This window comes from Equus asinus, chromosome 8 (genome assembly GCF_041296235.1).
Source record: "Equus asinus isolate D_3611 breed Donkey chromosome 8, EquAss-T2T_v2, whole genome shotgun sequence".
NCBI lineage: Eukaryota > Metazoa > Chordata > Mammalia > Perissodactyla > Equidae > Equus > Equus asinus.
In genome coordinates, this window is record NC_091797.1 from 98,763,276 (window position 1) to 98,791,073 (window position 27,798).

The following is a 27,798-nucleotide window of genomic DNA, read 5'->3' on the forward strand; positions in this document are numbered from 1 at the left end:
ACTTGTTGTGGAGCAAAATGAAGTCCAGGAAAGCACTCGTTTCCAGGTGCCGGGAGCAGGATGACAACATGGGGAGGGGTCAGAGACGTCCGCTGTGGTTGTAATGTTTCATTTCTTGGGCAGAGTAGTGGGAACATGGTATCGTTCTATACTTTTCGGTTTAGTTGAATTAGTTCATCATAAGGTAATGGGAAAAAAAGATCATGGATTTTGCAGTCAGACAGACCTGGGTTTTAAGTTCACCTCCGCCACTTACTAGCTGTGTGACCTGGGCCAAGTATTTAACCTCTCTGTTCAAGAGAGGTTATTTAGTCTCTCTGTTGTTCAGTCATCTGTACAATGGAGCTCATGAAGCTCTAACACCCCTGCCCCAGCCCCGCCTGAGTGTGCCTGTGAGACTCGAGACCAGATTGGCCCTCAGACTGGGGCAGGGCGCTGACTTCCCCCTGGGCCTCAAACTCCTCCATCACAGAAAGATGGCAGCACCTGTCAGGCAGGGGCCCAGGGGCAGGCATCAGAGGAGGAAACTCCCTTCCTCGCAGGTTTCTTGTTGGGAGTAGGAGGTGAGTGACTCCGGGGAAAGGCAGTTTAGCCACCCCCCCCCCCCCATCTGTTTCTAGATCCTTCTGTGGTTTCTCCACCCTAGGGGTGGAGCAGGCTGGTGGGAGGGTGGGGCGCAGCTCTGAGAAAGTAACAGACAAAGAGATCTTCCTCAGAGGACATTGGAAGGTCATGAGGGAGGGAGGAGCCTGGTCCCCAGGCCGAGGGAATGTCCGAGCTGCAGGGGTCAGGGCCTCTGGAGGGAGGCTGGCTGGGAGAGGGCCCACTCCTCCCATAGCCCCTTCGCACAGGGACGCAGGTCTGGGGCTCTGCCTGGGTATCTGGATTCTGGTGCAAGCAGGCGGCCTGTGCCCTTGGAGGATGGGAAGCGGGGGAGGCCCCGCTCCCTGGGCAGGCAGGGTGTCTGTCTGCCTGCACGTGTGCACACGCTTTCTCACACATGCCACACCCACTTATATATGTGTGCCAGGCCTGGCTACGGCGTAGGGAAAGGAATTCAGACACCACTCTCGCTGGACAAGCTTAAAACACAATGTGGCTCATTTTTATTGTATCTCAGAAAAAAACATTCCCCTCAGAAGGAAAGGCAGTCAGCTAGAGCCTCCACTTGGGCAGCTCTGAGCCGCCCAGGCACACCCCATGCCAGCCAGCCCCAACCTGCTCCCTGAGCCCGCACTCTGGCACCGCTCCATTACAACTTCCTGTCACCAAGCCCAGCTTTGTCACCCCAAGAGGTGGCCTCAGGACTGACGGATGAGAAGCACATGGCAGCTCACGGCAGCCGGAGAGGGCTGCCTGGGACTCCCTGGCCACTCCTGGTGCCAGGTTAGCAGCAGGACTGACAACAGACCCAGCAGCCAGGGAGGGAAGATAATACAATAAAAAGGATTTCCTCGCGCTTACATTTTCTCCTGGTCAAAAATAGTTAAATGCCACCTCTGGACACAGCAGCTCCCGAACCTGGGAAAGTCTGGGGAGGGTGGTGTGTGTGTGGCGGGGGGCCTTCGGGGCCGCTCCCCAGCCTCAGGGCCAGCCAGCCTGCTCCGCCACGGCTGCTCTGCAGAGACCAGGGGGCACTTCTACGTGCTGCTGGAGTCGGGGACTGGGCCTACCCAGCCAAGATGCCCTGGTGCCGCGGCCCTGGCCTCGTGCAGGCCCTCCCAGCATGATGCGTCCACCTCCTTGGATGCCAGACCTTCCTGCTGGACCTCATGCTGCTCCAGCTGGGGCTCCCTTCTCTCAGTCCGTGGCAGGAACTGGCCTCGAGAAGAGTCTCCCAGCACATGCACTCATCTCCCAACGTGAGTGGTTCCTCCAACCAGAAAGAGAAAGGCCCCCTTCCCTTAGGAAGGGGCAAACACGGGGAGTCATCAGGACACTCCCGCTCTGTCTTGGGCCAGGGGCCCCTCGAGGCCAGGGGACTCTGGGCTCGCCCCATGGAGCTCGTGGCTGAGGAGTTCCACATCTGGGAGGCCTGTGTCTCCAGGGGACTCGCGGGCACTCGCCCGACTCACCAGCCCCAGGGCATAGCCATTGGGCCGCCGCTCAGGATGGGGGGCGCTGCCATTGGGGCACACCCCAGAAGGGTGGCCGTTGAGGCGGAGGCTGACCTGCTCTGCATCGCTGCCATGAGCTGCCAAGGCCCGGGCACTGGTGCCCCCTGCCTTGAAGGGCTCCTGCCGCCTCAGGATGTGACTGCGAATGATCTTGTGGAAGGTGTGGCGGAACTCGCGGATGCGGTAGGCGTAGATGAAGGGGTTCACGACGGAATTGAAGTGGGAGAGGATGATGGCCGGGTACATGAGCCAGAGCGGGGCGTGCGGGCACTCGGGGCAGAAGAAGGTGAAGCAGTTGATGATGTGCAGGGGCAGCCAGCAGAGGGCGAAGAGCCCCACAATGATGGCCAGCGACTTGGCGGCGTGGACCTCCTTCTGCAGCGTGGACCGAGCCCGCTCCCCCGGCAGAGGCTGGGTCTCCATCTGCTTCAGCTGTCGCCGGGCCGCCAGGAAGATCCGCAAGTAGACACCCAGCATGAGCAGCAGGGGCACCAGAACGCAAGCAAAGAAGTTGTAGTACACCATGTAGTTCATGGGGACCACGTCCTCAAAGAGGCAGGCCACCTGGCCCTCGCCGCAGCCCTGCGACTGGTTCTCGCCCTCCCCGCCGTGATGGCAGTTGTTCCAGCCCAGCATGGGCGTCAGGCCGATGGCAAACGACAGCACCCAGCAGACTGCAATGACGCCCTTGGCCCTCGTGCCGGTCACCAAGCCATTGTATCTGGGGAGAGGAGACCAGCGTCAGAGGCCTGAGAAACCAGGGCCAGGCAGGGCCCAGAGTAAGAAACCCAGCGTGGCACTCCGGCCCCGGGTGACTGGGGCTAAGGGCCTGGACCAGTCACTTCCTACCTCCCAGCCTCAGCATCCTCTCTGTTCAGTGCACATCCCAGCCTCGCCTTTTCTCACAGGAGGTGACAGGAGAGCAGGCACCCTGGAGAGGGCAACCACTGCACAGACATTCAGACGATTAATGCTAGTATTACCAATAGTCCTGGAACTTAATTAGTTTGGTTTGAGGGAATTAATGAGTGATTTTCTTTCGGGGGAAGTTATCACTTCCGTGTTGCTCTTAGCTGATGCTGGAACAGGCTCCCCTTCAGAGGGGGACTGGGTTGGGGGACGGAACCAGCCAGATCAGACCTGTCGGTGGTTCTCGTGTCTTGTGCTCCGCGCTCTTCCTTCCCCACTGGACCTGGGTCCCGGGGCAGGGCTTTCCTGCATCCCTCTCTGCCCTGAGGCATGGACACACAGTGGATGCCAAGAAAAAACATGCTTTACTTAATTCCAGAATTGGAAGCACCCATAGAAACGATCTAGTCCGTGGGTGACAAACCCAGGGGCCTACAGCTGGCAAACGTGCGAGGCAGGCTGGCAGAGCGCCTCCTCTGTGCGGGGCCCGCTGGCGCCCTCAGCCCCTGGCCTCCGGGCAAGACGTGCGCCTGGCGCTGCTGGGCTCCAGCAGGGGCTGGGGAGCGGATTTTCTCCATAAAATCTCCCCTGGTTTCAGTGTTGCCGACTAATTCAAATAAAGAAAACAACAACAAACTTGTGGCCTCTGACCCCTTATCTAGTCTAACCCCCTCATTTTATAGGTGGGGAAACTGAGGCCCAAAGACAGGAAGAGACTTGCTGTAGATGTTCCAGGAGCCGAGAGGCAACTCGGGCCAAGTAGGTCTGTCAGTTCCGAATCTCCATCGACCCTGAATCCCAACAGCGACGGGCAGGCCCTTCCCAGGAGCTCCGCGTGCGCTCCGTGGTGCGGGCGCCTGCAGCAGCGCTGGCAGGAAGCGGGTCCTGCACTCACCCGTCTCTGCCAGGCCGCAGGCACGCCCGTCTGCCTATCCTGGAGCCCCAAACGCCAAGGCACAGGCTTTGGGTTTTTTCCCCATTTACTACTTACATGGCGCTGGCTCTGCACAGGCACTGTTTCTAGTGCTTTACATGTAGTGATTTATGTAATCTCATTGAACGGGAGGCTATTTCAATGTTGATATTTTTCCTGAGAAAAGTATATCCCTGCCTGGGTTCTAGGGCTGGTCTATTCCTGTTTAGCCATATTCTGTCACTCTGCCTCTCTGAGCCCCAGTTTCCTCATTTGCAAAATGGGACTAAGACTCCGGGACCTGTGAGCACTGCTCCACGAGGGCAGAACGTAGAATCCGTGGGTGGGAACAACAGGGAGGCAGACTGTGGCTCAGGGTAAGAAAGAGTTTCTCAGCTGAGCTGTTCACAGCACAAATGGGCTGCCACAGGTAGTGGTGAGCTTCCCGTCATTTGAGGCAATCAAGCAGAAGCAAGCAGTTATAGGCAGTGTATATATCCAGTGTGTAGAGGACACTGGAGGCCACCTGCTTTGGGGCTTTTCAAATTGTTCTCCAGCAGCAGCCCCTCCCACCTGCATTCCCAGGCAATCAGGGGAGTGGCAGTGTGGGGAAGAGACGGGCTCAGTGATATGCACTGAATGAACAAGGTGGTGGGGACGTCAGGGCTTGGCCTGAGGGCTTCTGGGGACACGGTCTGAAAATCCCTGGCCTGTCCAATTGTCTGCTTTTACAGACACGGAAACCCAGGAGGGAGAGGCTGCCACTGCATTCTGAAAAGACAGCCCCTTGTGGAGACAGAAACAAACACACATTAAGAGCTCTGGCCTGTGTGTGCAAAGAACCTCTCTGGAAGGATTCCCAACACCGCCCTTCAGCAAGGGAGCTGGAGGTGGGGCAGGCGGGAACGGGGACAATTCTTCACCGTATACCCTTTTGTTCTTTTTTGATGTTTTAGTATGTACAGGCATTACTTATTAAAAAAAAAAAGAAAAAAGATTACTTTTGTTATTCAGGAGAAAACCCTGTGGGCTGAGGGCCCTGGACCCAGGCCCCTGGGGGGCTGGAACAGCATTAGGGCCCAAATGGAACCACAGCCGAGCCGCAGCCTGGCCCAGCAGCATCCCCGAGGCTGCCTCGGCGACTCAGCCAGCCATATCTTGGCCTCCTGGGCCCCAGACGCAGGCTGTCCGGTGGAAGGGTGCTGAGGCTGCCCAGCACCGCTCTGCCATTCCAGGGAGCCCAGAGGCGTCAGAGGAAGCGACTGCCACATCTGGAAGTGCCTCTGCACACCTGTGTCCTCCGCTCACAGACTCGGGCTGCCCCTTCCTGGGGGCTCCCCTGTACCCATGTTGGGGGCTCGTCCTATGATCCAAGAATACCCCCCACGATTCCAGGTGGGGCTTCCTGTGCATCTCCTCCTACACCGACGAGAAGGCGGAGCTTTCCGAGCTGTCCAAAGGAGCCATGACCCAAGAATTAGAGAGCCACTGACCCGCGACTGAAACCCAAACTCCCAGGCACGGGCAGGCCTGAGCCAGCCTCACACCCTGCCTCCTACCTGTCCGTCCCTCTCTGTCCCCTCTCCCTGGCCCAGAGCCCACATGCTTTTCCATGAGGCCTTTGCCCAGGCTTGGTCCTTTCCTGTTACACCCGCCTCCAAGCACACACATCCTGTAAGACCCACCCGGCGTCACCTCCTCCAGGGAGCCCTCTCTCCGCATCCTGCCCTCCTTAGAAGCCTGGGCACTCAGGTTTCGTCCCCACGGAGCAATTCACCATGTATGACTTTAGGCCTTTGCACCAACTGCTGCCTGCTACTCGGCCTGTTTCCCAGGGAGAGAGAGCACCCACCAGGGGCTAACGTGAGAGACAGGAGACCATGGTACACAAGTCCCCCCGGAAAAGAAAGCCTTATTTCTCGCCCTGGGTTTGCCCTCCTCTGGGGACACCAAGAGCTCCCATCTCTGCCTCTGGCCAGGCTTCTTTCTCACCAACTTCCTGATGAGGCCCTGCCCTAACTACCAAGGTCCCTGCACTTGTGAAGGAGAACATAGATTTTTCTGAAACTGAATTCATTCATTCTTTTTTTGTGTGTGAGGAAGATTGGCCCTGAGCTAATGTCTGTTGCCAATCTTCCTCTTTTTGTTTGAGGAAGTCTGTTGCTGAGCGAACATCTGTGCCAGTCTTCCTCCATTTTATGTGGGACGCCGCCACAACATGGCTTGATGAGCGGTGCTAGCTCCACAATGGGGAGAACCCTGGACTGCCGAAGCGGAGCGCATGAACTTAACCACTACGCCACTGGGCCAGCTCTGAAACGGAATTCTTCAAAAAAAAAAGAAATGAATGGTGAGCGGTGCAGGCTTGGGGCTAGGTGGCCAGGGCATTGGTCAGAGCCTAGACCTTGGAGTAGCCAGATAGAGCTCCTGAGTGGAGCGGACAGGGCAGTAGAGGAGGCGGGACCCCCACTGGCAGGGCAGGGGGCCTGGAGGAGGGGCAGGGGCCAAGAGCCGCCAGTTCTGGCTTCTCATCAGCCTCCTCCAGTGCCCCTCGCGCGCAGCTTGCTGTCAGGAGCTCCCACATGGACACCTTCATGCACCTTGCCCTCCCCGGCCCTCGCTGGTCCAGGGCCCTTAAGGAATAGGACACTGGGGGTACGAAGGGGTTCTGGAGCAGCGTGCAGGCTCCCCGAGTCCATCACATCAGATGGCACTTCTCCTTCCTGCTCTGGCCTCCCCAGGAGTAACGTGAAGGCCAGCCCAGCCACCCAGGCCACAGGGCCGGGCAGGCCGTTAGGATCAAAGGAGATGCTGCCCTCACGTCCTCTGGCAACTGGGATGCCCTCTGCCCGAGTGAGACGAGGAGCATTGTCACCGTGCTCCCTGTCAGCCCCCAGATCCAAGAGCTCCAGCTGAGCCTCCCACAGTCTCAGCAAGCAGAGCACCAACGGCTACACTCTGGGGGGACCTAGGCCCCTCTGGGAGATCGTGGGGGTTTGGGCCACAGGTGAGGGGGCGGGAGCCATCAAGGGGCCTGGCTCTGAACCTCCAGCCACTCAAGAAAGAGCTGAATCCCCACCGGTCCCGTGCTGTCAGCCCTCCTGAGGGCCCTGTCTCTCCCCTTCACTCGCCAGACCCTCCCACCACCTCTGTGAGCTCAGAGGGTCTATCCTCTTTTATAGAAAAGGAAGTGGGCCCAGAGAGGGGGAGCTGACTTTCTGTGGTCACACAGCATGTCCCATCCACCTATATGAGGGAGTCATTCTTTTGACTCTCAGAAAACAGAGACAAGAAAAAGAAGCCAAGGCCCTTTCTTCTGAGACCAGCTGCCTGCTCTCTCCTTAGGATGCTGTCGCCCTTTGAATCATGGAAGAAAGTGAAAGCAAGGCCTCTGTCTCCCTCTGTGTGATCCCGCCAGGGCCAGCCTGGCCCAGCCCATGCTCAGCTGGGCCCCGGAGGTGGATGCCAATCCTTTGCTCTCCAGCCCACTGGGGAGCCCACAGACAGGCTTCTGTGTGCTGAGCTGGCCCTCAGCGAGCCTGGACTCTAGACTCTGCTCTGCCCACTTCAGCTGATCCTCTGTTAGGGCCAGCCAGGGTCCCCTTCTCTTTTGACAAGAGTCCTAGGCCCTCCGAAGATGCAGAGCCTCCTGTAGGGCTCCTCTCCTCCATTTGAGCAGAATGATGAGGGTGCCCACCTCCCCCTAGAGCCTAGGGACAGGTCTGGGAGACAGGGGCCACCCTGCAACCCAGCTCTGCAAAGTCACAGTGGGTGGCAGGCCACGTTTCTTCCCAGGCCCAGGCCCACTCGTCGTGTAGCCCTGAAGGCTGGCTCCCTTCTCTGAGCCTCATTTTTCCATCCGGAAGATGAGAGGAAATGACCTTGAAGGGCCCCCTCGGGTCTGACACTCAGTTTCCATCGGCTCATGGAGCCTGCTCCTCCCCTGCTGGGGCGCCTCAGCCTGCGTGCTGCGCTGGGGCCTGCTCTGCAGGTAGGCACCCCACCTGTCCGGGAGACTCGCCATGGGATGCGGCTGCCCAGTCCTCTGAGACTCCCCTCAGGGCCTGCAGCCGCCCAGGATGTGGGACCCAGCTCTGAGATGGTGGGGAAAGGAGGCCCCCAGGGCCCCCAGCAGACAAAGGCACCTCCTAGGGTGGGTGGAGGGCAAGCTAAGTAAACTCAGCCTCAGGGAAAGTTCTCATTTACACAATACACGGCTTCATGAAGTCACTTCACAAAGGATTCACCGTGAAAACCCCCTCCACCAGCCATCCCGGAGTGCACAGGCTGTCTCCAAGACTATGAGGCCTTGGTGACCTTAGGAGCACAGAATTTGCATGTAAGTCCAAGTGACTCACTGTGGCATTTGGCCAAGTCACTTCCCCTCTCTGGGTCATTTTCCTAATGTGCAAACTGTGAGGCCAGCCCGGAGGAGCTGGAGGAAGGCGGCAGGCGGGCTTCTCGCTCTGAGGTCCTGTGGTTTCCCGTGATGCTCTGCCCCACCCCAGCATCGTGCTGTGTAAAGAACAGCCCAGATGCAACTGCCCAGGCCCAGGCCACACATATCTGTCAACAGCCAAAGCACAGCAGGCTCAGTCTCCCGGGGGGTGGGGCCCGGGAGGGCCACAGTACCCTGTACCCATGGGGATCAGCTAGATTGGCATGCTTGCTGGCCACGTGCCAAGCCCTGGGCAGCCCCAGACTGAGCCCGGTGGCCCTGTCCTCAGCTGCACATGCTGACACCACAGACCCACCACAGACACCACCCTGGCCCCAGGCTCACCCTGACCCCGGGTTTACCCTGACCCCGGGCACAGATCAGACCGTGGCACAGCAGCCCTTTCAGAGATGTAAGCGCAGCACGAGGCGTGCCGGGGGAGAGGATGTGGGGCAGCCCCGCCCTGCCCACCGGCTCACCGGAGTGGGATGCGGATGGCGATGTAGCGGTCAATGGCGATGGCCAGGAGGCTGAAGATGGAGCTCTGCGTGAGGACCAGCACGAAGCAGGCGATGAAGAGGCAGCCGTGGCAGGCGGCACAGAACCCTGTGCTGATGGTGATGGCGAAGGGGATGGCAAGGACCCCCACAGCGATGTCGGCCGCTGCCAGTGACACCACAAAGTAGTTGGTGACGTTCTGCAGGTTGCTGTTCAGCCACACGGCCCAGCACACCAGCATGTTGCCCAGGATGGCCAGCAGAGCGATGGCCAGCTCCACCATGATGTACACCAAGGAGCCCACGGTGGGCATGGCTGCAGACGGGCAGGGTCAGCAAGGACGCGGGCCAGGCCAGCTCACGGTCCATAGCTGCAGCGCAGCCGGCCCTGCCCAGGCCCCGGAGCCCCCTTCTCACAGGAGCCAAGAGCGTCCGTGCCGGGGGGTGGGGGGCTCCCCAAGGGTTTTTTCACAGCCAACTCCGAGTCTCCAGAAACCAGGCCCTCTCTAGCAGCTCCCGTGGCATCTTGGCTCAGCTCAGCGTCAGCACCCGGGGCACCTGCCAAGGGAGAAGCCTCGTGAGGAGTTGGACCACTGGCAGAGGGGCCCAGCGGAGGCTCCCAGCCCTCCGCCAGCTCCCTGCGCCCTCCCCGCAGGCCAGGCGCCAGCCTGAGGACAACCCGCCGGACCGCCTCCCTGCCCTGGACTCAGAGGACCAGGGACTAGGCCCAGTCTCTGTTTTTTTTCTGGGGAGCTTCCAAAGTTCAGTCACTCTCGTCAGTCCCCCATGCTCAGCTTCTCAAGCCTTCTGTGACAGCCCTGCCAGTCTCCTGGGTCCCTGAGCTCACGGCCGCCCCCACGACCCTCCTAGAAAGGCCTGCTCACCTCTCAAGCTCGCCCAGGCCCACCTACCCTCTCTCAGCCTCAGTCTGCTGCATCCCCGAGAGCTCTCCTCGAGAACTACCAGCACCTACCTACGCTGCCCAGTTAAGGCACAGGCCAAGACCCCCAGAGCTCCGATCTGGAAGAACCTGGGGGCTGCCTGGTCCTGTCGCCCAGTGCTGGCAGGTAAGCCCCTTGCCCTTTCTGGTGGGGCTGCACTGGGTGGCGGAGCAGGCACAAAGGGAGCCCGGCCCCTGGCAGCCTCGCCAGCTGACTGTGCTTCTGGGCGGGGCGGCCCCCTCCCCTCCTCCTCCCACAGCTCCCCAGCCTGCTCTTCTGCCTGCCTGATGCCGGGACAGACTGAATTCAGTTGCTGCTGGGCATAAAGCAGGGGGCTCCGCCAGGACTTGCTGAGGGACTGCAGGCACTGGGCCTCAGTTTCCCCATTGATACAGTGAGGAGGCTGGAACCCAGAGAGCCTCTGGGGGTCATTTCAGCTCTCACCCATGATTCTACAAGAAGGAAATAAACAGATTTGAAAGGGCTTCCCCAGAGTCAAAATGCCATAGAAATGTAAGGAATTATTGACCCCCGCAGAAGCAGAAGCAGGAGCAGAGGTCTTGGTCTCCCCCAAACCCCCAGTGTTCCCCCTTGAGCTTGTGAAATGGTCTCCATGCCCCCTGCCAGCCAGGACCTTTCCCCATCACCTCGGCCCCTACCTTGTCATGCTCACGTGCGCTGCCCAGGCTGGCCCCACGCCAAGTCCACCCCCCTCCAGGCCCAGGTGCTCGTGGGGCCCCAGGCGTGCGTGGCAGCGGCTGCCGCCCGCCCAGGGACCAGAGGCCCCACACTGCCTTTCAGCCACCGCACGTGGGCTCAGGGCCTGCGTCCCCCCTCTCTCCTCCAGGACACGAGAGATCCAGCGGGACTGGCATCGCTGGGAGGAGGTTGCTCGGGGTCCCTGGCCGTGTTCAAAGGGTTGGGTTCCCTCACCCTGTCCAGACGGTGATGGAGGGCTGCAAAGTGAATCCCAAGTTTCCTTCTAACTCCAATGTGCCTCAGTGGCTGGAGCTAGGCGGGCGTGGGCTGCAGCCACACCCAAGGGGCGTGTTCTGTGCCCACCAGGAGGCTCAGAGTCTAGCGCCAACACCAGGGAGCAGGGGGAGAGAGAAGAGGAGGCCAAGCCCCTGAGAAGCAAAGGGGTTTCCGCGGCCAGTGGCAGGGGCGGCGGGCTTCTGCCAGTTCCGGCAGGGGCCCAGCACCAAGAGCCGTGAACAGGTCCCACCCAGCCCCTGTCACAAATGGGGCACCTGCCAGCTGCTCACAAAGCATGTCACTGGCAGAGGCAGGCCAGACCAAGTCTCCGAGTGCCATCCCTGGCCACACAGAGTGTCCCTCTGTGCTCCCAGCCTGCAGCCCAGAGCACAGCTCACCAGGGGCCCCCCAACTGCAGAGGCTGTGTGTCCAGGGTCCTGTCCCCATTCTACAGAAGGGAAATGACAGGCCCAGGCCTGCCTCCACCCTGGGGGCCTCCTAGGCCCAGCAGCAGCAGCAGACCACTGTCCAGTCAGGCCTGGCCAGGCCCAGCGAGCCCCAGGGACCAGCCCTGCCTCCCACCACCAGAGAGCAGCCCACCTTCCTCCTCATGCCTGCTGTCCTTCATGCCCCGGCGACGGCCTCAATAGGGGAATCTGCACCAAGAAGCACCGCAGCCTCTGCCAGGCTGACCAGCCCAGGCGAGAAGCCTGACTCCACCCCAGAGCATCGTCTGGGGTCAGAGGGCCCTGCCCGGGAGTGGACATGTGGAACCACCAAAGATCCTCCTGACCCGCTGCCCAGAGCCCTGCTGATGGGTCACACTCCAGCACCCGCCTGGGAAGCGGGCTGAGTCCACGAGAGCCGGATGCCAGTGTGGAAGGGCCTTCGAGGGCCTAACCCAGCCCTGCGTTCAGTGCGGCTCTCCCGGCATCCCCAGCGCCTGCCTGTGCACCCCGGTCCGCAGGGTCCCCCCGCCTCCTTCTGTGCTGTGGGCTCCCCTGTCACCCGGTACCAGCGCCCCTCCTGACTAAACCGAAGTCGCCTTTGCTGTCCACCAGGCCTGGGCCCTCCCCGTGTCACTGGATGCAGTGGAGCCCCTGCCCAGGTCGGCCCTGCAAGGAGCTCAGCGCCTAAAAGCTGCCTCCCTGCCTGTCGGCTCCCCGCTGCCCTTCCAGCAGTGCTCCTGCAGGCTCCCCCAGTCGCCAGCGTGCCCCGGGGCGAGGCTCCCTGGCCCCACAGGCAACCTGGGCACCTGGCAAACCAGACTCTCCCAGCCTGGAGCAGAGCAGGCAGTGGAGTGGGCGGCACCTCGGGGCCGGCCCGGCAGGGACGACAGGGCGCTGCCTCCCACCCGGCTCCTCTGCCAGAAGGTTGGGGGCTTCCCAGCCGCAGGCCAGCAAATCGGCCCAGGGGTGGGGCGCCACGACTCATGGCCTTTGCCGGAGTGTAAAAGCTCCCGTTATGGCTGATTTCAAGCTACTAATGTGTCACTGACAGGAACTGGGAGTCAAAGCACACAGTCAGCTCACAAGAGCCCGTGCCACTGGGCTCCAGCCACCACGGAGCCACCAGACACTTCGCTCTCCAGGAGCTCTCTGCCCGGATGCCAGCACCCTACTCCAGGCCCTCAAATAGCTGTGCGGCCTGCTTGGGAGCTCGAGAAATGAGGGCGCTGGGGCGCCGGGGTCAGCTGTAGCCCCAAGAACCCCATTTTACAGCTGAGGAAGCCAAGGCCCAAAGAGGTTAATGACCTCTGTCAGCCTTACCGTGAGCATCAAGGGCAGACCAGAGCAGGGGGAGATGCCCATGCAACCACAGCCACAGGAAGATTTCCTGGGGCCTCCCAGCCCCTCTCTGCTTCTCTCCCTTCAGAGGCCTCCAAGAGCCACAGGAAGGTAGAGGCCCAGGGGGAGGGGGCCAGGGGCGGGGCTGGGATCTGGCAATTTCCTATCCCTCTCCGTCGGCTGTGTCTATCTAATTAATCCTTTAGTCATCTGTTGCTAGCCAGGGAGGGAAATTAAATATTAATAATGTAATACTTCCCTGTGATTGTCCCTTGTTGGGGACAGGGCAGAGGGCAGAAGCTGGCCCATACAAACTAGGGACACAGCTGGGGAACAAGCATGGTGAGTCTTGAAAGGACAACCCCATAGGATTTCCCGCACTCAGACCCAAAACTGCCACTTCTTCTTGCCTTCCTCCTCACCTGCACCAGCCAGACCACTTTAATTAAAACTCTACTTAATCAAAACCCGTGTATTTCCCGGCCCACCTCTGGCTCCTTGTACGTCAGACTAGCGAGGCTTTCTATGCACACGCCCAGATGGCGGCCGTACCGCCCGGAGCCTGCTGGACAGAGGGGCCCGCCAGCTCCCAGACAGGACCCAGCACACCTGCTCCTGGGTGTGGCCGAGGGCCAGGCTCTGAGCCCTCGTAGGGACTTAGACCTGCCGCAGCCGGGGCTTCCAGAACGCTGGCCTGAGAATCCTCCACTACGTTCTCGTAGCACTTGTTTCCCGAACACCTACTCTGTGCCAGGCAGCATCCCAACTGCTGGACCACGGGGAGCTCTGTAAGCAATCGCATCCAAAATATGGAGATTAACTCACTCCAGAACAGGTGAAGGTAATAATCTAAAGATGATTTTCAAAGACATTTAGGATGTTGAAAGAGATAAAGAAAGGAACTGCATCCATAAACAAGAATGAGAACTTAGGGATCAGCTGGCAGAAACAAAATAAGAACAGGCAAATATGGACAAGAAATAATATAGAATCCTGGAAATGGAAAAGAGAGGGGTTGAGAGAGAGAACACAGTCGATGTGGTGCGCTTGAGGTGTGCACACAGTTGAAGCGACAGTCGGGGACCTGAAGACAGCAGGAGGAATTCTCACAGAAACCTCACAGAGACAAGTCTCTGAGGAGATGGTTGAGAGCCACGGAGGGGAGATGGAGACATCAGGCTCGTGGGAGCTCAGTCAGAGAGGAGAGGGCAACAAGCAAAGACGAAACAGCTGGCCAGGCAGCTCAGCTCCTGCGCCCACCACAAGCCCTCCACCGGCTCTGCACGACCGGCTTGTGGAGGGGCCCAGGCCTGGGCACGAGCCTCCCTGACCCTGGGTCCCACCAAGCCCCTCTCCAAACCCATCCCTCGGAGCAGGGCAGGTGTCTGCTAGTGCTGCCCGGCAGCGAGCCACCACCGAGCACTGGCGCCTCTTCCCTCCCTCCCTGCAGGGTGCCAGCGGCTCCCACTTCAGGAACTTGCTGCAGGTTGGGCCCTCCGTACCCAGTGGTGTCCCCTCCCCCACTGCCCCCTCAGGTGTGCAGCTGCCGCTCTCAGCTCCTTGGGGCAGGATGTGGGCAGGGCGGCGCAGAGAGCCAGCTCCTACACTGAGCCTGGCCCCGGAGGGGCCGCCACATCACCAGACCCCCAGGCTCCCAGGGCCTGCCACCGTTCCCTTCTCCCACAGGGCCCAGAATCCCCCTCCCATCCCCACGTGTCCGGGCCAGATGCCAGAGAGGCTGCAGGCCAACCCCCCCAGCCTGAGGTGGCCACTCACCCCCTCACTGGCCACCACAGCCGACACCCCCTCCAAGGGGCCACTCCTCACACAAAGGTGCTGGCTGCCCACCCTGTGGTGGAAGGAGCCCAGACGGGGTCCCACTCCTGCTCCATCCCACTGTCCCTGAGACCCGGAGCAAGAGGCTTCCCGTCCACACTGCGGTTCCGCAAGTGCACTGCTGGCAGTGGTGAGATGCGTGCTGGGCACCCGCGCCTCCCTCAAGAGAGCCCTCCAATAAGGGGATGACAGGCACTGTGGTGCCTGAAGACGGGAATGCGGGAGCTTCTAGATGGCCCTGAGAACACAGACCTTAGCAGGGCTGGGCTGAGACCCTGGCAGAAGGCTGGCCTGTTGAAGGGGCAGTGCCAGGTCCATGGCCCCAGGGGCGCCCCAGAGGGTGACTATACTGAGGACAGGAAGGAGGTGGGCCTGCTTCTGCGGTCTCTGGGATGAAGGTGTGATGATGCATCCCTGAAGGCTGAAGAGACGGGGCAGGAGGGTGACCAGACTGACTCGGGCACAGCCTATGGGCTGGGCCAGGGGCCACACGGCCATGCCACTGCTCCTCGGCCCCTCAGTGGCCCCTTGCGCACGGCTCATGATTTGCAGAGGCCACTGAGGGGCCAGAGGTGAATGCCTGTATGATGGATGGGCAGACAGACACCAGCCCTGGGGGCCTCTGGGCAGGGACCACAGCCCAGCCACCAGGGGAGGCACCAGAGTGGCGCTGCCCGCCTCTCCATGGCGCACTGAGACAGCCTTTCCTCTAGGTGACAGCTGGCCTGGTGGGAGCAGCAGCAGCAGCAGAAGTGGGAGCCACAGAGAGAGTGCGCCAGCCCCTGCCCAGCAACTTCTAAAACAGGCCTGTCCTGCACAAGGGGGTGTGGGCCCAGAGGAATCTGGAAGGCTTCTCAGAGAAGGGGCCATTGGGCCGGACTTGGAGGATGAGGAGGTGAGGGGAGAGATGGGAAGAGATGCCAGGCAAAGACAACAGCCTGTGCAAGGCTCAGAGGCACGTCAGAGAAGGTCTGAGGGGGCCCTGGAAAGCTGGAACATCTTGCCTTCCCTGGGCATCCCCCTCGCTGGGCTGGAGCGAGGGGCAGCTGCTCTTCCCCTCCATCCAGACCCTTCTGGCCCTGGCAGGATCCCATGGCTTCCACAGCGCAGGGCCCCTCTGCCACTAAGCTGCCCCTTGCCACCACCCAGAGCCCCCAGGCTCTGTTCAGCCGAGCAGTCTCCTGGGGCGTCTCTCTGCATCCCAGCTCTGAGCTCCTGCCCATTCCCCAATTCCCCTCCTCCATCTGGCCCCGTGCAGACCTTCAGGGTCCCACCCTCAGGCACCGCAACCCCACTGCTCCCTCCAACCTCCAGAACACCGGGCAACCCTCCCTTCCGTGGCTGCCAATGCTTTCCTGGGCCCAGACCCCTTCCCTGGGGGCTGGGACTCGCCGTCCCTTTTGTCAACTCAGCACCTGACTCTGGCAGTCTTCTCAGCATCCCTTGACACACACCCCAAAAGCCCTTCTCAGCCCAGCCTGCACGCCTTTGCCATCCGTCTGGCCATCCTTCCCTCGGTTCTCCCGTGTGCACATCTTCCAGGGCCCATCTGAGTTGTGGCAGACAAGACAGACCCCACAAGATGGTGCGATGGCAGGTGCAGCTCCTCCAGGGTAAGGTGGCTTGGAAATGAGGCAGGTGACACGGTAGCAGGAGCTACTGCGGGATCTCAGGTCAGCGCTGAGAGCCAGCAGGGGCTGTGGCCCGACGCCGCAGGCACCGCCCAGGGGCACCCAGAGGCCCTGACTTTTGCAGGGTGTGATGCCCTGAAGCCAAGTGCGTGCTCCCAGCCCGACTCTAGTCCACGTGTCCCTCTGCGACAGTGATCCCTTGTGGTGTCCTTCGACCCCACAAATCTAACAGCCTCCCTCCAAGGTTCCCCAGCTCAAGCACTGACCCTGACTTGTCCTCTGGTCTGCCTCCCCCGCAGCCCCCCAACCAAGGCCTGCCTTTCATTTACTCTCCACCACAACCCCGGATGTGAAGCATTGCTTTTCTCATCATGCTGGTTTCACAGATGAGAAGGCAGATTCGCCGGGGCAGTGACTCGCCCAAGGCCGACTAGGGAGTGAGTCAAGACCAGAACCCAGGTTTGGGCATTGAAATATCTAGTCCATTAGGTTGCCCTTGAAGCCAACCATTGCCCTCTTAGGCTGTGGGCTCCCAGGGGGCAGGATCAGGGTGTGGTCGGGACCTGAACTTCACAGCCCAACATGAGGGAGGCAACATGCAAGCCCCGAAAGGCCAGCCAGGACCAGCCTGGCCCAAAGCCTGTCCCCTGCCAGCCATGTCTGGCCACCCTCAGCCTCCCTGAGGCTGTGAACAGGGAAGTTGGCTTAGCCCAGAAACTGATCTGCACTGAGGGGATGGGGATAGAGGGGCAGTGACCCAAGGGACACGAGGACCTGGGAGAGCCAGGAAGACCCCACAGGGCAAGGGCAGAGCAAGGAGGTGTTGACACCACTGCCAGCGGACAAGCCGCAGTGAGGAGCTCCTGCCATGGACCTGCTGAGACCCCGAGATGGGAGTCTGGTGCACAGGGCAGGGGCTCTCCAGCCCACCCAAGGCCTCCAGAACCAGCCACAGCAGGAGGAACGAGCCTCAGCAGCCCCTGAGCCCACAAGGTCCTCCCTGGCCCACTGCGCTCCAAGAGCTCTCCCTCAAGGGCCCCAGGGCCAGGACATCCAGGGGCAGCCCCGCTGGACACGGAAGTGACATGGTGAGTCTCCGGGAGGGTGCAGAGGCTGGGAACCCACCGGAGCTGGACAGCAGAGGCCCAGGGGAGGGCGGGCTGAGCTCCAAACCAGAGGGGCGCACAGGCCTGTGGGTGGAAACGGGCCTGGGTGCTGCCAGCGATGGGGAGGGAGAACCGGCTAAAGGGGGCGGCCTAATGGTCCCTAGATGCCAGCCGCAAGCCCGTCCTGGGGAAGGCCGGGAGGGACACCCACCCTCCCGCTTCTCGCGTCTCCCGCCGCAGAGCCCTCGGCCACCCCCTCCTCCCATTGTACAGTCGGGGGCATTAAAGACTAAAGCGGGATGGCAGTGCCCGGAACGCAGAGCTCTCTGCTCCTCTGGCCGGTGGCCCCCTCCTTCATCCCTCGGGGCCGTCCTGCGCCAAATCCCTCGAGGGCCGCCACCATTCCCGCCATTCCTACCTCAGTCGCGGGGAGCCCGGCAGGCGGCCAGGGCCGGTCCGAATCGCGCACCCACCCGCCCGGCCTCGGGCCCCTCCTGCGGTGCTTGGTCCGGCTCCCGCCACCACCGTCCGCAGCACGCGCCGGCGGGCAGACTCCCCTTTCTGGCCGCGCCCGGCGCTGGGGCTGCCGCGGTCCGCGCGCCCCCGGAATGCCGGTTCCGCGGCGGCTCCACCTGTGGGGCCCCGTCCCCGGCTCCCACCCGCCGGGCTGCGCCTCTGCGCCCCCAGCCCAGCCCCGCCGGGCGCGCCCGGAAGGTCGCCGAGTACCCCGGGGCCAGCCGTGCGCCCAGAGGCACCGACCGACGGTGCCCGCCCGTTACCTGCGGGTCCGGGCGCGGGCTCCGCGCCCCGCCTCTGGGCCGCCGCTCCCGCGCCCCTTCCCCTCCCGCAAGCCCCGCGCGCCTTCCGGCCGGGCCCGGGGCGGCCAGAGCGTCCGCACGCGGCCCCCGACCGGCTTAGGACGTGCGCCCGCCCTGGCAGCCCCGCCGCCCGCAGGGCTCGGACCCCGGCCCGTGAACTCCTCCCGGGAGGCGGGAAGACGATCTCAGCGGCGGGGCGCCCCGAAGGGAGGGGACCGAGCCGCCCCTCCCGCCCGGCCCGCAGCCTCCGACGGCCCCCAGCCGCCCGGCCGCCCGCCCGGGACCCTCGGGACCCGCGAGCGGGACCCCGGCTGACCTGCCGCTCGCGCGCCGGCTCCCGCTGTCTCGGCGGCCGCTCGCGCTCCGCTCCGGCCGCTCCGCTCACGGGCGCCCCCTGCAGGCGGCTTCGAGACCCGCGCTGTCCCCGCCCCGCCCCGCCGCGCGGGGAAACCGAGGCCCCGAGGTCGCCAGGGAGGCCGGCGGGGACGCGAGCAGCTGGCCTGCGAGCCTGCCGATACCCACGACGGGGCGAGGCCGCGACAGGCCCGGGCCGCGCCGCCTTCCCCGCCCGCGGCCCCCCAGCGTGCTCTCCGCGAGGCTCGCTCAGTCGAGCCACCTCCGCCCGCGCCACACCCCCCTCCCTTCGAGGAGCGCCCGTCCCGCCTGGTGAAGCCTTCCGGCCACGGGCCCGCGCTCTCTCCCCTCCAAGAAGCCCCCAGGGCTGCCCCTGCTGCTCTGTCCTCCGAAGCTCTGCTGTCCCTCATCACCGCAGCTGGGCTGGGTCCGTACCCCTGTGCCATCTCCTCCCCAATGTCCAGTTGTGACGTAGGAAGTCCCCAGTGCCCGTTCCTCCTCTAATCTCTCCATGGCTCCCCAGTTCTTGAAGGATGAAGTCCAGCCTCCTTACCATGGCATTCAAAGCCCTCAGGGACTCCGCTGCCTGTCCCCAGCCTTGCCCTCCCTTCCTGAGTCTTGCCCCAGGCTGGTGGAGGGAGACGTGGAACCTCAGCTCAACCGACACCTCTAAGAAGTGGGCCCAATTTCCAGTGACCCCTCTGCCTTCCCCGCCCTGACTCTGGGCCAAGGCCCCTCCTATTCTTACCACCTCTAGTGCCATCAGGCCCTGTCCCCCTCCCCTACTTCTCTGAGCATAGGGAGGGGGAGTCGCCTTCTGTACCACAGACTAACCTGGAGTCTCAGCCCCTTGGGCTGGGAGCCTGTCCGGCCCCTGCCTCCCCAGGCCCATGTTCTGGAGACTTCAAATTGGGAACAACCTCACATCCGGCCCCAGCCCAGCCATACAATCGAATCTGGACGGACTAGGAGTAACGGCAATTCCGCACACAGCAGGATGAGCGCGTCAGCCAGCCATGGTGGCCAAGGTCTTGCGGGAACCGCCGCATGCTTGAACTTCCCAGGGCCGGCGGGGTCGCGGTGAGAGGCCCAAGGCAGAGGGGCTCGCCCAGGGCCAGGCTGGCCCTGAGGGCTGAAGCCAGGGTGGGAGCACGTCTCCCACAGCAGCTCTGCATGCCGGGTGGGCAGGAGGTGAGGGCAGGGCCAAGGGGAGCACAGGCACTTGGCCAGCACGGATGGCCGTCCTGCTGAGAGCGAGAGCCCACCACCTGCCCGGACTCAGCCTCGGTCGCCTGGCAGCCTCCCGGGCTCCTTCCTGAGCCAAAGCCTGGGAGCCCATCCCCATTCGGCCAGCTCAGCTCCCCAGCCCCTTCCTCCTAATGTCCAGTGGGGCCCCCGAGGCCAAAGGAGGCAGAGGAGGGCCAGCTGGGAGGGGTTAGGACCCCAACTCAAGAAAAACCTGCGACATCATGGAGAAAGGCACGCATGAGACTATTCAAATTGGGACCATCCCTCTGTCCCCGGATGCCTTTCCCATCTTCAATCTGGCCCTGTCTCCCCCTTAACCCCCCATCCCCAGGCCAGGCCTTTGTTGCGCCTCAGCTGGCTTGCTGTCCTCCCCCTTACTCACCTCCATTGAGGGGGGATGGGGGACCAAAGGAGCCCGCCTCATCCTCCCACAGCCCCTGCTCTCTTAGTGAAGGAGCTCCCTGGCCAGGTGGGGACATTGCCCCCGGGACTGCCGGCTGAGGTCACCCTGGTGCTGTGGCTTCCTGCAGGCTTTGAGGGACCCACTGCCTACCTGTAAAATGGTACCATCTTGTTTCTGCCCTGCCACCTCCTGAATCAGACAAGAGGTATGGGGTGGGGGCGCTGCCTGGCCAGGGAACCCTCCCCCCAGGCCCTTGGCTTCCCACCCGTGCTTCTGGGCCATCTCGGAGCAAACTCCTCCTACAGCAGGGACAAACGCTCCTGCCCACACCTGTTGGGCCCATATTCATTCAAGTCCTCACCCAACAAACATGCAAGGAACAGCTTGTCTTGAGAGTCACCTGGGGCCCGAAGTGATTATGGGGTTCATGGGGCAGAGATCAACACTCAGCCAATCCCGGGGGTCACTATTGTCCCCTAACCCCTAGCCCCCCCTAATTCTCTCCCCTGCCAATTCCATTCTGGGGCCCAGCACCCTTCCCACTCAGACCTCCCCTCATGTGGCCTGGCTGGCACACACCTGTCCCCACACAGGCTGGGCCCCACAGCTGGGACTGAAGGCTTCATTTCTGCAGCTGGTCCTCAGGGCCAGAGTGCCAGCACCCTCAGAGTTCACCCCTGGGGCTCAGTGTGGGGGCCCCAGGCCTGGGGTAGCTGTGTCCTCAAGCCAGCGGTGGTCAGGCAGGGCCCTGGAACCCACCCGCCCTCGAGGCAGTGCCAGGTCCCGAGTCCTCCCCTCCTGCCTGTGAGAGCTGCTGCATTGGTCCCGTGTCATCCTGTTCCTTTGTCCAGGTCTCCAGGGAAGCCATTGCCCAGAGACAGTACACGCTGGGGACCCTCTAGTTCAGCAATGACAGGAAGCAGGCACAGGGGAGAGCTGTTCACAAACTCTGCCTCTGCCACGGAGCGGACGTGCTCACGGGTGACCCACACTGCTCCTCCAGGCCCCCCTGGGGGACCCTCTGCTGCTGCGCCCCACATGAGGGGCCTGTGCTCCCCCTGCACCCCACCTCACTCCTCAAGCGTCAGGCCACGGGCGGGGGAGGCCCCTGTCCAGGTCCCTGCACCTGGGAGCCCTGCAGGCCCAAGGCTGGGCACAGGCCCACTGCTCCTCAGCAGGCACAGGGACGGCCCTGGCACCCCCCCCCCCTTCTACCTCTGGGCCTCGGTTTCCCTGCAGCCCCAGGCGGGCTTTGAAGGCTATGGCACCCACCCTTCCTTCCGTCCAGGCCCAGGCTCCTCAGGCCAGGCAGCGAGGCCAGCTGGGCTCGCTCCTGCTCCAGACTCTGCTCTCAGACTCCCCACCCCGCCCCGCCCCGCCGGCTTTGTTCCTGTCCAGGATGCACCTGGGTGGCCTCTGGCCCCTGACTGTTTGCTCTGGGGCCAGCTGGGCCACATCAGGGAGAAAGAAATGTCAGACCTAGGACAAAGCACCTGGAACCAAGCAGGGCACCCCGAGGTACTCGCCGGCTTCTCCTCCAAAGGGGAGGGGCACCGTACACTTTGGGGCTCTGAACTGAGGAAGTGGGGGGGCCCTCACAGGGCTCCAGTTTATGCTCAGAATAAGGCAGGCCCTGAGCAGCAGAATCACGCCAGAGGAAGTCCCCCGAGCCGCCCACAGCCACGGCAGCCGCAGGAGCAGACCCCACCCCTCTGCCAGCCCAGTCCCCAGAAGATGCTTCAGCCCACGCCAGCTCCTGGATGTCAAACAGCAACCCTCCTAGGAACCCTGTGCCTCTGAGCTGATCTGGGCATATCGGGTAGATGTGGAAACTGATGCCTAGACGGGGTGGGGACTTGTCCTGGGCTCCACAGTGGGCAGAGACAGCCCTTTGCATGCCAGGGCCTGTCACTCATCACCCTAAGAATGGCCAGATGCCCAACCACCAGCATGTAGCATCTGCCAGAATATCAAACTGGCCACCCCCTCCCCACTGTCCCTGTGCCCCCAGCCTCATGCCCCCCTCCCCCAGGCACCCCTCTACCCGACCTGACAGAGAGCAGAACGCCTGGTAACCAGGTCCAGGAGGGGCCCTTCTTGGTGTCACCATTTTGCAAAAGTGGAACAGCCCCAGCCCATCACAAGTGCTGGCAGACCTGAGGGGGCCCTGGGTGTCTCGACCGCCCGCCCACAACCTGCTGGCAGGTGCTGGTGACGTGCCGTCCTGTGCTCTTCCCGGGCCCTCTGGCTCTGCCTCTTCCTAGGCCTGCAGGCCCCCTCTCGGAACCCCAAATCACACACACTCGGTAATGGAGACGTCCTCCAGGGGCGGCTGGGCCTTCCCTTGCTCAGGCTGTGCCTGCTCACTCTCCACCCGACCCCCCAAGCCCCCAGCTCCTGGCCCTTCCCCACACAGCTTGCTCCCCCGCATGCTCACAGCCCGAGGGGGGCCAGCTGGGCCCAGGGGGCCTGGAGCCTTGTCCTCCTGGTCCCAGCCTGCTTCCTGCACAGATGACCAGCTGCGGCCCAGCAGAGTCCTGACCTGCCAGGGTCAGAGCTCCAGCCAGCACTTTCTCAGCAACTCGGGGCCCTGATTAGAATCCACTCCCTCACCCACCTGGCACAGACCACGGTGCCTGCAAGCCCTAGACCCCATATGTCTGCCCTGTCCTCCACGTAAGAGACAACCTCAAACAGAACCCAGGCCAACCTAAGGCTGCAGGAAGTGCAGCCCTGTGAGGCAGGGGCCAGAGAGCTGGCCACTGTGCCACCAGGACACAGCCACCTGGGCCCAGGACCCCAGTCCCAGAAGGCTGTGGATGGAGGGGTGTGGCATCCATTCTGGATCTCTCCTCTCTCCTAGGAAACTCTGTTTTCTTGCTTCCACCCATCAAAGCCACCCCCCAAAGAGGTTCTAGAACCTTCCCTAAGTCAAGGTGGAAGTGATTCCCTTCTCAGAGGTGCTGCCCTGGGACAGGCAGAGCAAGTGCCAAGTTGAGAGAAGCAGCGCCCTTGGGCTGGCCAGGTGTCCCCAGTCGCCGAAGGCCCAGCGGGGCAGAAAGCCTCGTGGGCCCCACAGGCGCTGAGCAGGTTAGGAAGTGGGGCTGCCATGACCGGCAGGAGAGATTGCTTTGGGGAGGGCACCCCCACACCTGAGAGGCAGAGGTAGAGAGGGCTAGTGTCGCCCCCACTGCTCCTGTGGCTCCTGAGTCCCAGGTGGAGTCACCCCCCGTCACTGTGATCAGTGTCCACTAAGCACAGGGCCCCATGTGCCTGTTATAGCGGCCTTGCGCTGCCCACAGCAGAGCAACTCCAGATCCTACAGCGGAGGATACGAGCTGTGTCCAGTGACAGACCAGGCCCCACTGCTGCTGAATGGGGAGTGAGAGCCATGCCTGGTCCTGGCACAGCCCTGCCCATGCCCAGGCAGGAGACCCAAGGGTGCGGGTGCTGCGCCCTGGAAGCCAGGCCACAGCCGATGGCCATGGCTGTCGGCACTATTTAGGGGGCCTGCGAGCACTCACAGGACACACACCTCACCTCAGGCCAGTGGGCTTCCGGGCCACCCCGGGAACGAGTCAGTTACTGGATGGACCCGTGACCCTGGGGATGGGGTCTGGGGCTGGGGAGGGTGCCCAGGGTCACCCAATATGAAGTAGCAGGCAGCCCCACGGACCCTTCTGCATGTGACACGTGCAACGTGACAAGCTGCAGTGTTGTTCTGGGCTGTGCTCCATGGATTCATAATCATTCCACACGAGATGCACAGGAAAAAAGGCTTGACTGGTTGGTTGCCTTTGAGTGGTATAATTATCGATTTTTTTTCTTTCTCTATAGTTTTATATATTCTGAAAATTATCTCCAAGAAGATACATTTCTAAAAAAACCAAAAAACCTCAAAGCGCGCCCCCTCCCCCAGAACACCACGTGTCTGGGCTATGGCTGGGGAACGCCTGGGCTTCCATCCTTGCAGGGCAACTCACACAGTGCTTCTGGGGTCTCGGCACCTGTCACAGAACCTCTGGGCTCCCTTGGGCTGTCCCCCATCTCAGGCCCAGGCAGCTGGCCGAGGCCGGAGCTCTGTGCTGCAGGCTAGGGCGGGACCCCTTCTGACCCCCAGTCAGGTCCTTCCCCTACACAGTTCCTGGCCGGTGAGCTACAGGGAGGGGCAGCCAGGGGGACGGAGGCTGGGCCAGGTGTCGCCAGTCCAAGGAGGCGGCGAGGATCCCATTACGGGATGTCAGAGGGGCAGCGGGGAGTGCCGAGCTACAAAAGCCAAGCCTGATGTGTTTCAGCAATTTTAATACATTCAAGAATATTTCATAGAACAAAATGAAAAGTATCATCAGTCCGCAGAAGCCTGTGGTCGAGAAACAGAAGCGTAACTGGCCCTTTTGCAGTGAGGCTTGTGCTTGAAGGGAGAAGAGGCAAATGGCTTCCTGGAGGCTCCACGTCAAGTGCCACTGGACTACAGCACCTGAGAGCATCACTTTTGGGTAGCTATGACCGTCTGTGACCATCCCATAAAGCCAGCAGTGTTATAAGAATTCTGTTAGAAAAAGCAGAAAGTCATGCTTCTGGAATCTTCTCACCTGTGGTCCCACGTGCAAATGTGGGCAGCCTGGCCGGGTACCCCTGCATGGATTGTTGTCAGCGAGGCAAAGGTGGGTCCCTAGACAGGCTGGGCCCGAGCCAGGCCCTCCCCGTGGCCACTCTCTGCCCAGCCACCGACTCCAGAACACAATGCTGGGCAATGCCAGCCCTGTGGGCACAGCCCATCATCAGTGGCCGCCTTCCAAAACCGTCCTCCAAAAGACACTGGTGACCCCGCGAAAGCACAAGCTGCCAGGGCTGGCTCACTTGGATAGGAAGGGATGAACGTGTGACCTGCAGACCCAGGAAAGTCTTCTCCTTCAAAAGACAACACAGCTTCCCCCGCAACATAATAAATAAACACACACATGGCTGCAGATCTGACACACTGGGCCCCTGCCAGGGCGAACGAGAGCACAAGCGGGACTCAGGAAAACCAAGCGGAGAGACATTCAAAACCACTGATTCTCCCCCCAACAGTCCCTCAGCTGACAGCACAGCACAACTGTGCACAGAGCAGCAGAGACAAGACAGACTGGGTCAGGGAGGACGGGCAGAGGCGTCGCCAGGGTCTTCTGCTGTGCTCCGGAGCTGGGCTCTGCTCCCCGGGCCTCTCCTTCCTTAGCACGAGATGGGCAGTTCACGAAGAACCTCCAGTCGGGGCAGCAGCCGGAGCTGCCAGGCTAGGACATCCAGGCAGGGTGGACGGCGTTTATCAGCCACCTGGTACCTGCAGGCCGCATGCACACACGGCCCATTTCGTAATAACCTCATTCTTTTCTAGGCTACAGACATGTCAAACTCCTAGTCTAGAACATCAAGCAGACCCTCAGCCCACGTGCTGCATGGCCTTCAGCAAGTCCCCTGCCTGCATCCTGGGTTGGGCAGTGACCTTGCTTCCACTGGTGGCAGCTCTTCTCATGTGACTTTGCAGGTGCAAACACCGTTGTATTAGGAAGCAACAGGTCTTGACATTGTTCAAACTGGTAGTGTAGCTACCGTGTTAGGCACACACGAGACCGGGTTCCCTGTCCCCAAGAAGGGCCGAGTCGCCGCCTGGGAGTCTTCTCAAGAGAACGCCTTGCGTAAGGCTTCTGTTCAAACTGTGCTGAAGGGGCTGTGGTGCCTGTCATTCACGACCTGGAGCAGGCGGCATGGCAGGGGACCACTCCATCCCTGGGCTGCAGTGCCGCGAGCCCACTGACATCCTACCGTGGCCGTGGAGGCAGTGGCCTCGGAGACCCTCTGTATGGTGGCTACCCTCACGAGGAGAATTAAGGCACTTTCTTCGATTCTTGCCCAGGAAGATAACGCCCAAGCGACCCAGAAGTGCCTTCACGTCACACTGCCTGGGCTCCCTCAAGTTGTTCAGCTTTTTCTCCTGCTACTTCCGACTTCACGCCAAGCCGTGCCCACACTCATGTCCAGATTTTGTGTTTTATCTCTATGCTTACTAAAACAATTTAACTTTGGTACTAACAGAACAAGAGCTATTTTCCTCCAACATTGCTCATAAGAAAACAATATTCTTTTAACTAGAGAGTTCCTTATGACCAATCTTTTGTCCGGAAAGCTAAAGTCAGAGCTAGGCTTCCAAGCCCCTCCAGGCTGCAGGACGCGGGCAGAGCATCGCGCAGGCCCCAGCCTGTCTCCTCTCGATGGAGGCCCAGCCGCCTGACTGTCAAGAGGAGCAGACCCTGAGCCGGGAGCGCGAGTGTCGCAAACACCTAAACTGCACTGGCTAGGACAGCCCTGTCACAGGGAAGGGGTGGCTGTCCTACTGCTGACGCACTCCAAGGAACTCCTGGAGGCCGATGTAGAGGGCCGAGGCCCACCTGCCCGGCACCAGGAAGCAGGAGCCCCTGACAGGCCCCACTGTCCCTTGGCTCTCAGGGTGACGGAACCTGCACGGCAAGCAGTTGGGAAGTGCTGTGCTAAAGCTGTCGGTCACCCCGTGTGAGCTGTCCGCATCATTAATCCCCTTCCCCGAGTTTAGCTGGGCCACGAGCCCTTTTTTTACACCCCGCAGCACTCATGTAGTTCAATATTCTCCTCAGAAGGAAAACTCTGGCCGCCGATCAGTGTCATGTGTGTGCAGTCCACGCTGACCCGACTGGCAGGTCATGTGGGAGGAGCCGGGTCTGAGCCGTGGGCCACACAGGCCCAAGTTCTCCCAACTTGGAGGCCCCAGGCTGAAGGCTCACACACTGTGGGGCAACCCAGAGTCACTGAAAGCTTTACAGGGCGCGTAGCTAATGGCGTTGGTGTCGCTTGATAACTGTGCAGGGTGTTCTGGTGTGCTCAGGTTTCAAAGTACTTGTAGATCGCCGTCACGTACAGCATCACGTTTTGCCAATCGGGCCGTTCAGTCCGCACCATTTCATTAATGTCCTGATAGAGAAAGAAGAGGCCTGGTGAGAATTCTAGGTCACCTCCTGGCCTGTCCCAACAGGCTCCTGGCCACAGCAATACAGGCTCTTGGGATTGGGGGGGCCTTGAAGGACCTTGATCACACACATCAAAGGCCTGGCCAAGATGCCTGCTCCACCTCCCCCAGGTGCCCCTGGGAAGCGCCTCTGCCCTGGGTGTCAGCACTGTGCCCCAGCCACCCACCCTGCTCGAGCCCTGCCCCAGAGCCCCACACCAGGGTCAGCCCTGCTCCCCGCTGCAGTCCTCCAAGGCCGGAAGGCTTTCATCTCTGGGGATGCTCTCCATCGCTGGCCTTTCTTCTTAAACCTCTCCTGTGCTCACTTCTGACAGCCCTTCTCACCCAGGCATCATCCTGGGAGCACCTGTGTGGGCAGGGGCTCCTAGAACTCAACCTTTGAATGCCCTTAACCATGAAATCCTGGAAGATCCTGTTCTCTAGGTCCAGTGACCTGCGAGACATTCACTGATGGAGGGAAAGGAAGGTGGGAAACCCTGGACTTTGACATGTGGCCAGGAGGCCTCCCAGAGGGACCCACTGTTGCTGAGTAACATCTATGACTTTCTGAGCGAGCCAGTCTGAAGGGCACGGCTCTGAGTGGTCCCAGAGGTGAGGGACACAGAACGTGCTGCCAGAGCCAGCAGGACAGAGCGGGCCACCTGTTGGTGAGTTGGTATGGAAAAAGCAAAGATGTTTATTCAATCTAAGAATCTCAACTAAGGTCAAGGACTTAGGGTGGGGAAACTGCCCACTTTTTATATATTAGAACTTCACATGTGATGTAAAATATCCAGATAATGGAAA

At 61.4% G+C, this 27,798-nt stretch overlaps 3 protein-coding genes across 16 annotated transcripts in view; 1 reads left to right on the top strand and 2 right to left on the bottom strand.

Annotated features, from left to right (window-relative positions):
• Positions 1–1,080: 1,080 nt before the first annotated feature.
• On the bottom strand, positions 1,081–18,509 carry ADORA2A (adenosine A2a receptor). Of its 6 annotated transcripts, none has more exons than XM_070516590.1 (3): positions 18,285–18,509; positions 8,857–9,432; positions 1,081–2,838 (listed from the first exon to the last, which is right to left on the bottom strand). In XM_070516590.1, exons 2-3 carry the CDS (start codon positions 9,186–9,188, stop codon positions 1,932–1,934), a joined length of 1,239 nt encoding a protein of 412 aa, XP_070372691.1. In that variant the 5' UTR covers positions 9,189–9,432; positions 18,285–18,509; the 3' UTR covers positions 1,081–1,931. The 6 variants fall into 6 exon arrangements, with proteins under 6 accessions (XP_070372691.1, XP_070372695.1, XP_014721771.1 ...); XM_070516594.1 differs by lacking the exon at positions 18,285–18,509 and adding an exon at positions 17,930–18,218; XM_014866285.3 differs by lacking the exon at positions 18,285–18,509 and adding an exon at positions 17,569–17,837.
• LOC139046045 (proline-rich protein 2-like) lies at positions 17,450–18,283 on the top strand. The gene has a single exon (XM_070516816.1). The coding sequence runs from the start codon at positions 17,450–17,452 to the stop codon at positions 18,281–18,283; it is 834 nt and encodes a 277-aa protein (XP_070372917.1).
• A 5,751-nt stretch (positions 18,510–24,260) lies between the features above and the next one.
• SPECC1L (sperm antigen with calponin homology and coiled-coil domains 1 like) overlaps positions 24,261–27,798 on the bottom strand; it is a 135,698-nt gene continuing 132,160 nt past the window's right edge. For all 9 annotated transcript variants that reach the window (XM_044775374.2, XM_070516585.1, XM_044775370.2 and 6 more), the window contains one exon: positions 24,261–26,957. In XM_044775374.2, coding sequence (XP_044631309.1) covers positions 26,868–26,957 — 90 coding nt within the window. In that variant the 3' untranslated portion in view covers positions 24,261–26,867. The remainder of the gene's footprint in view (positions 26,958–27,798) is intronic.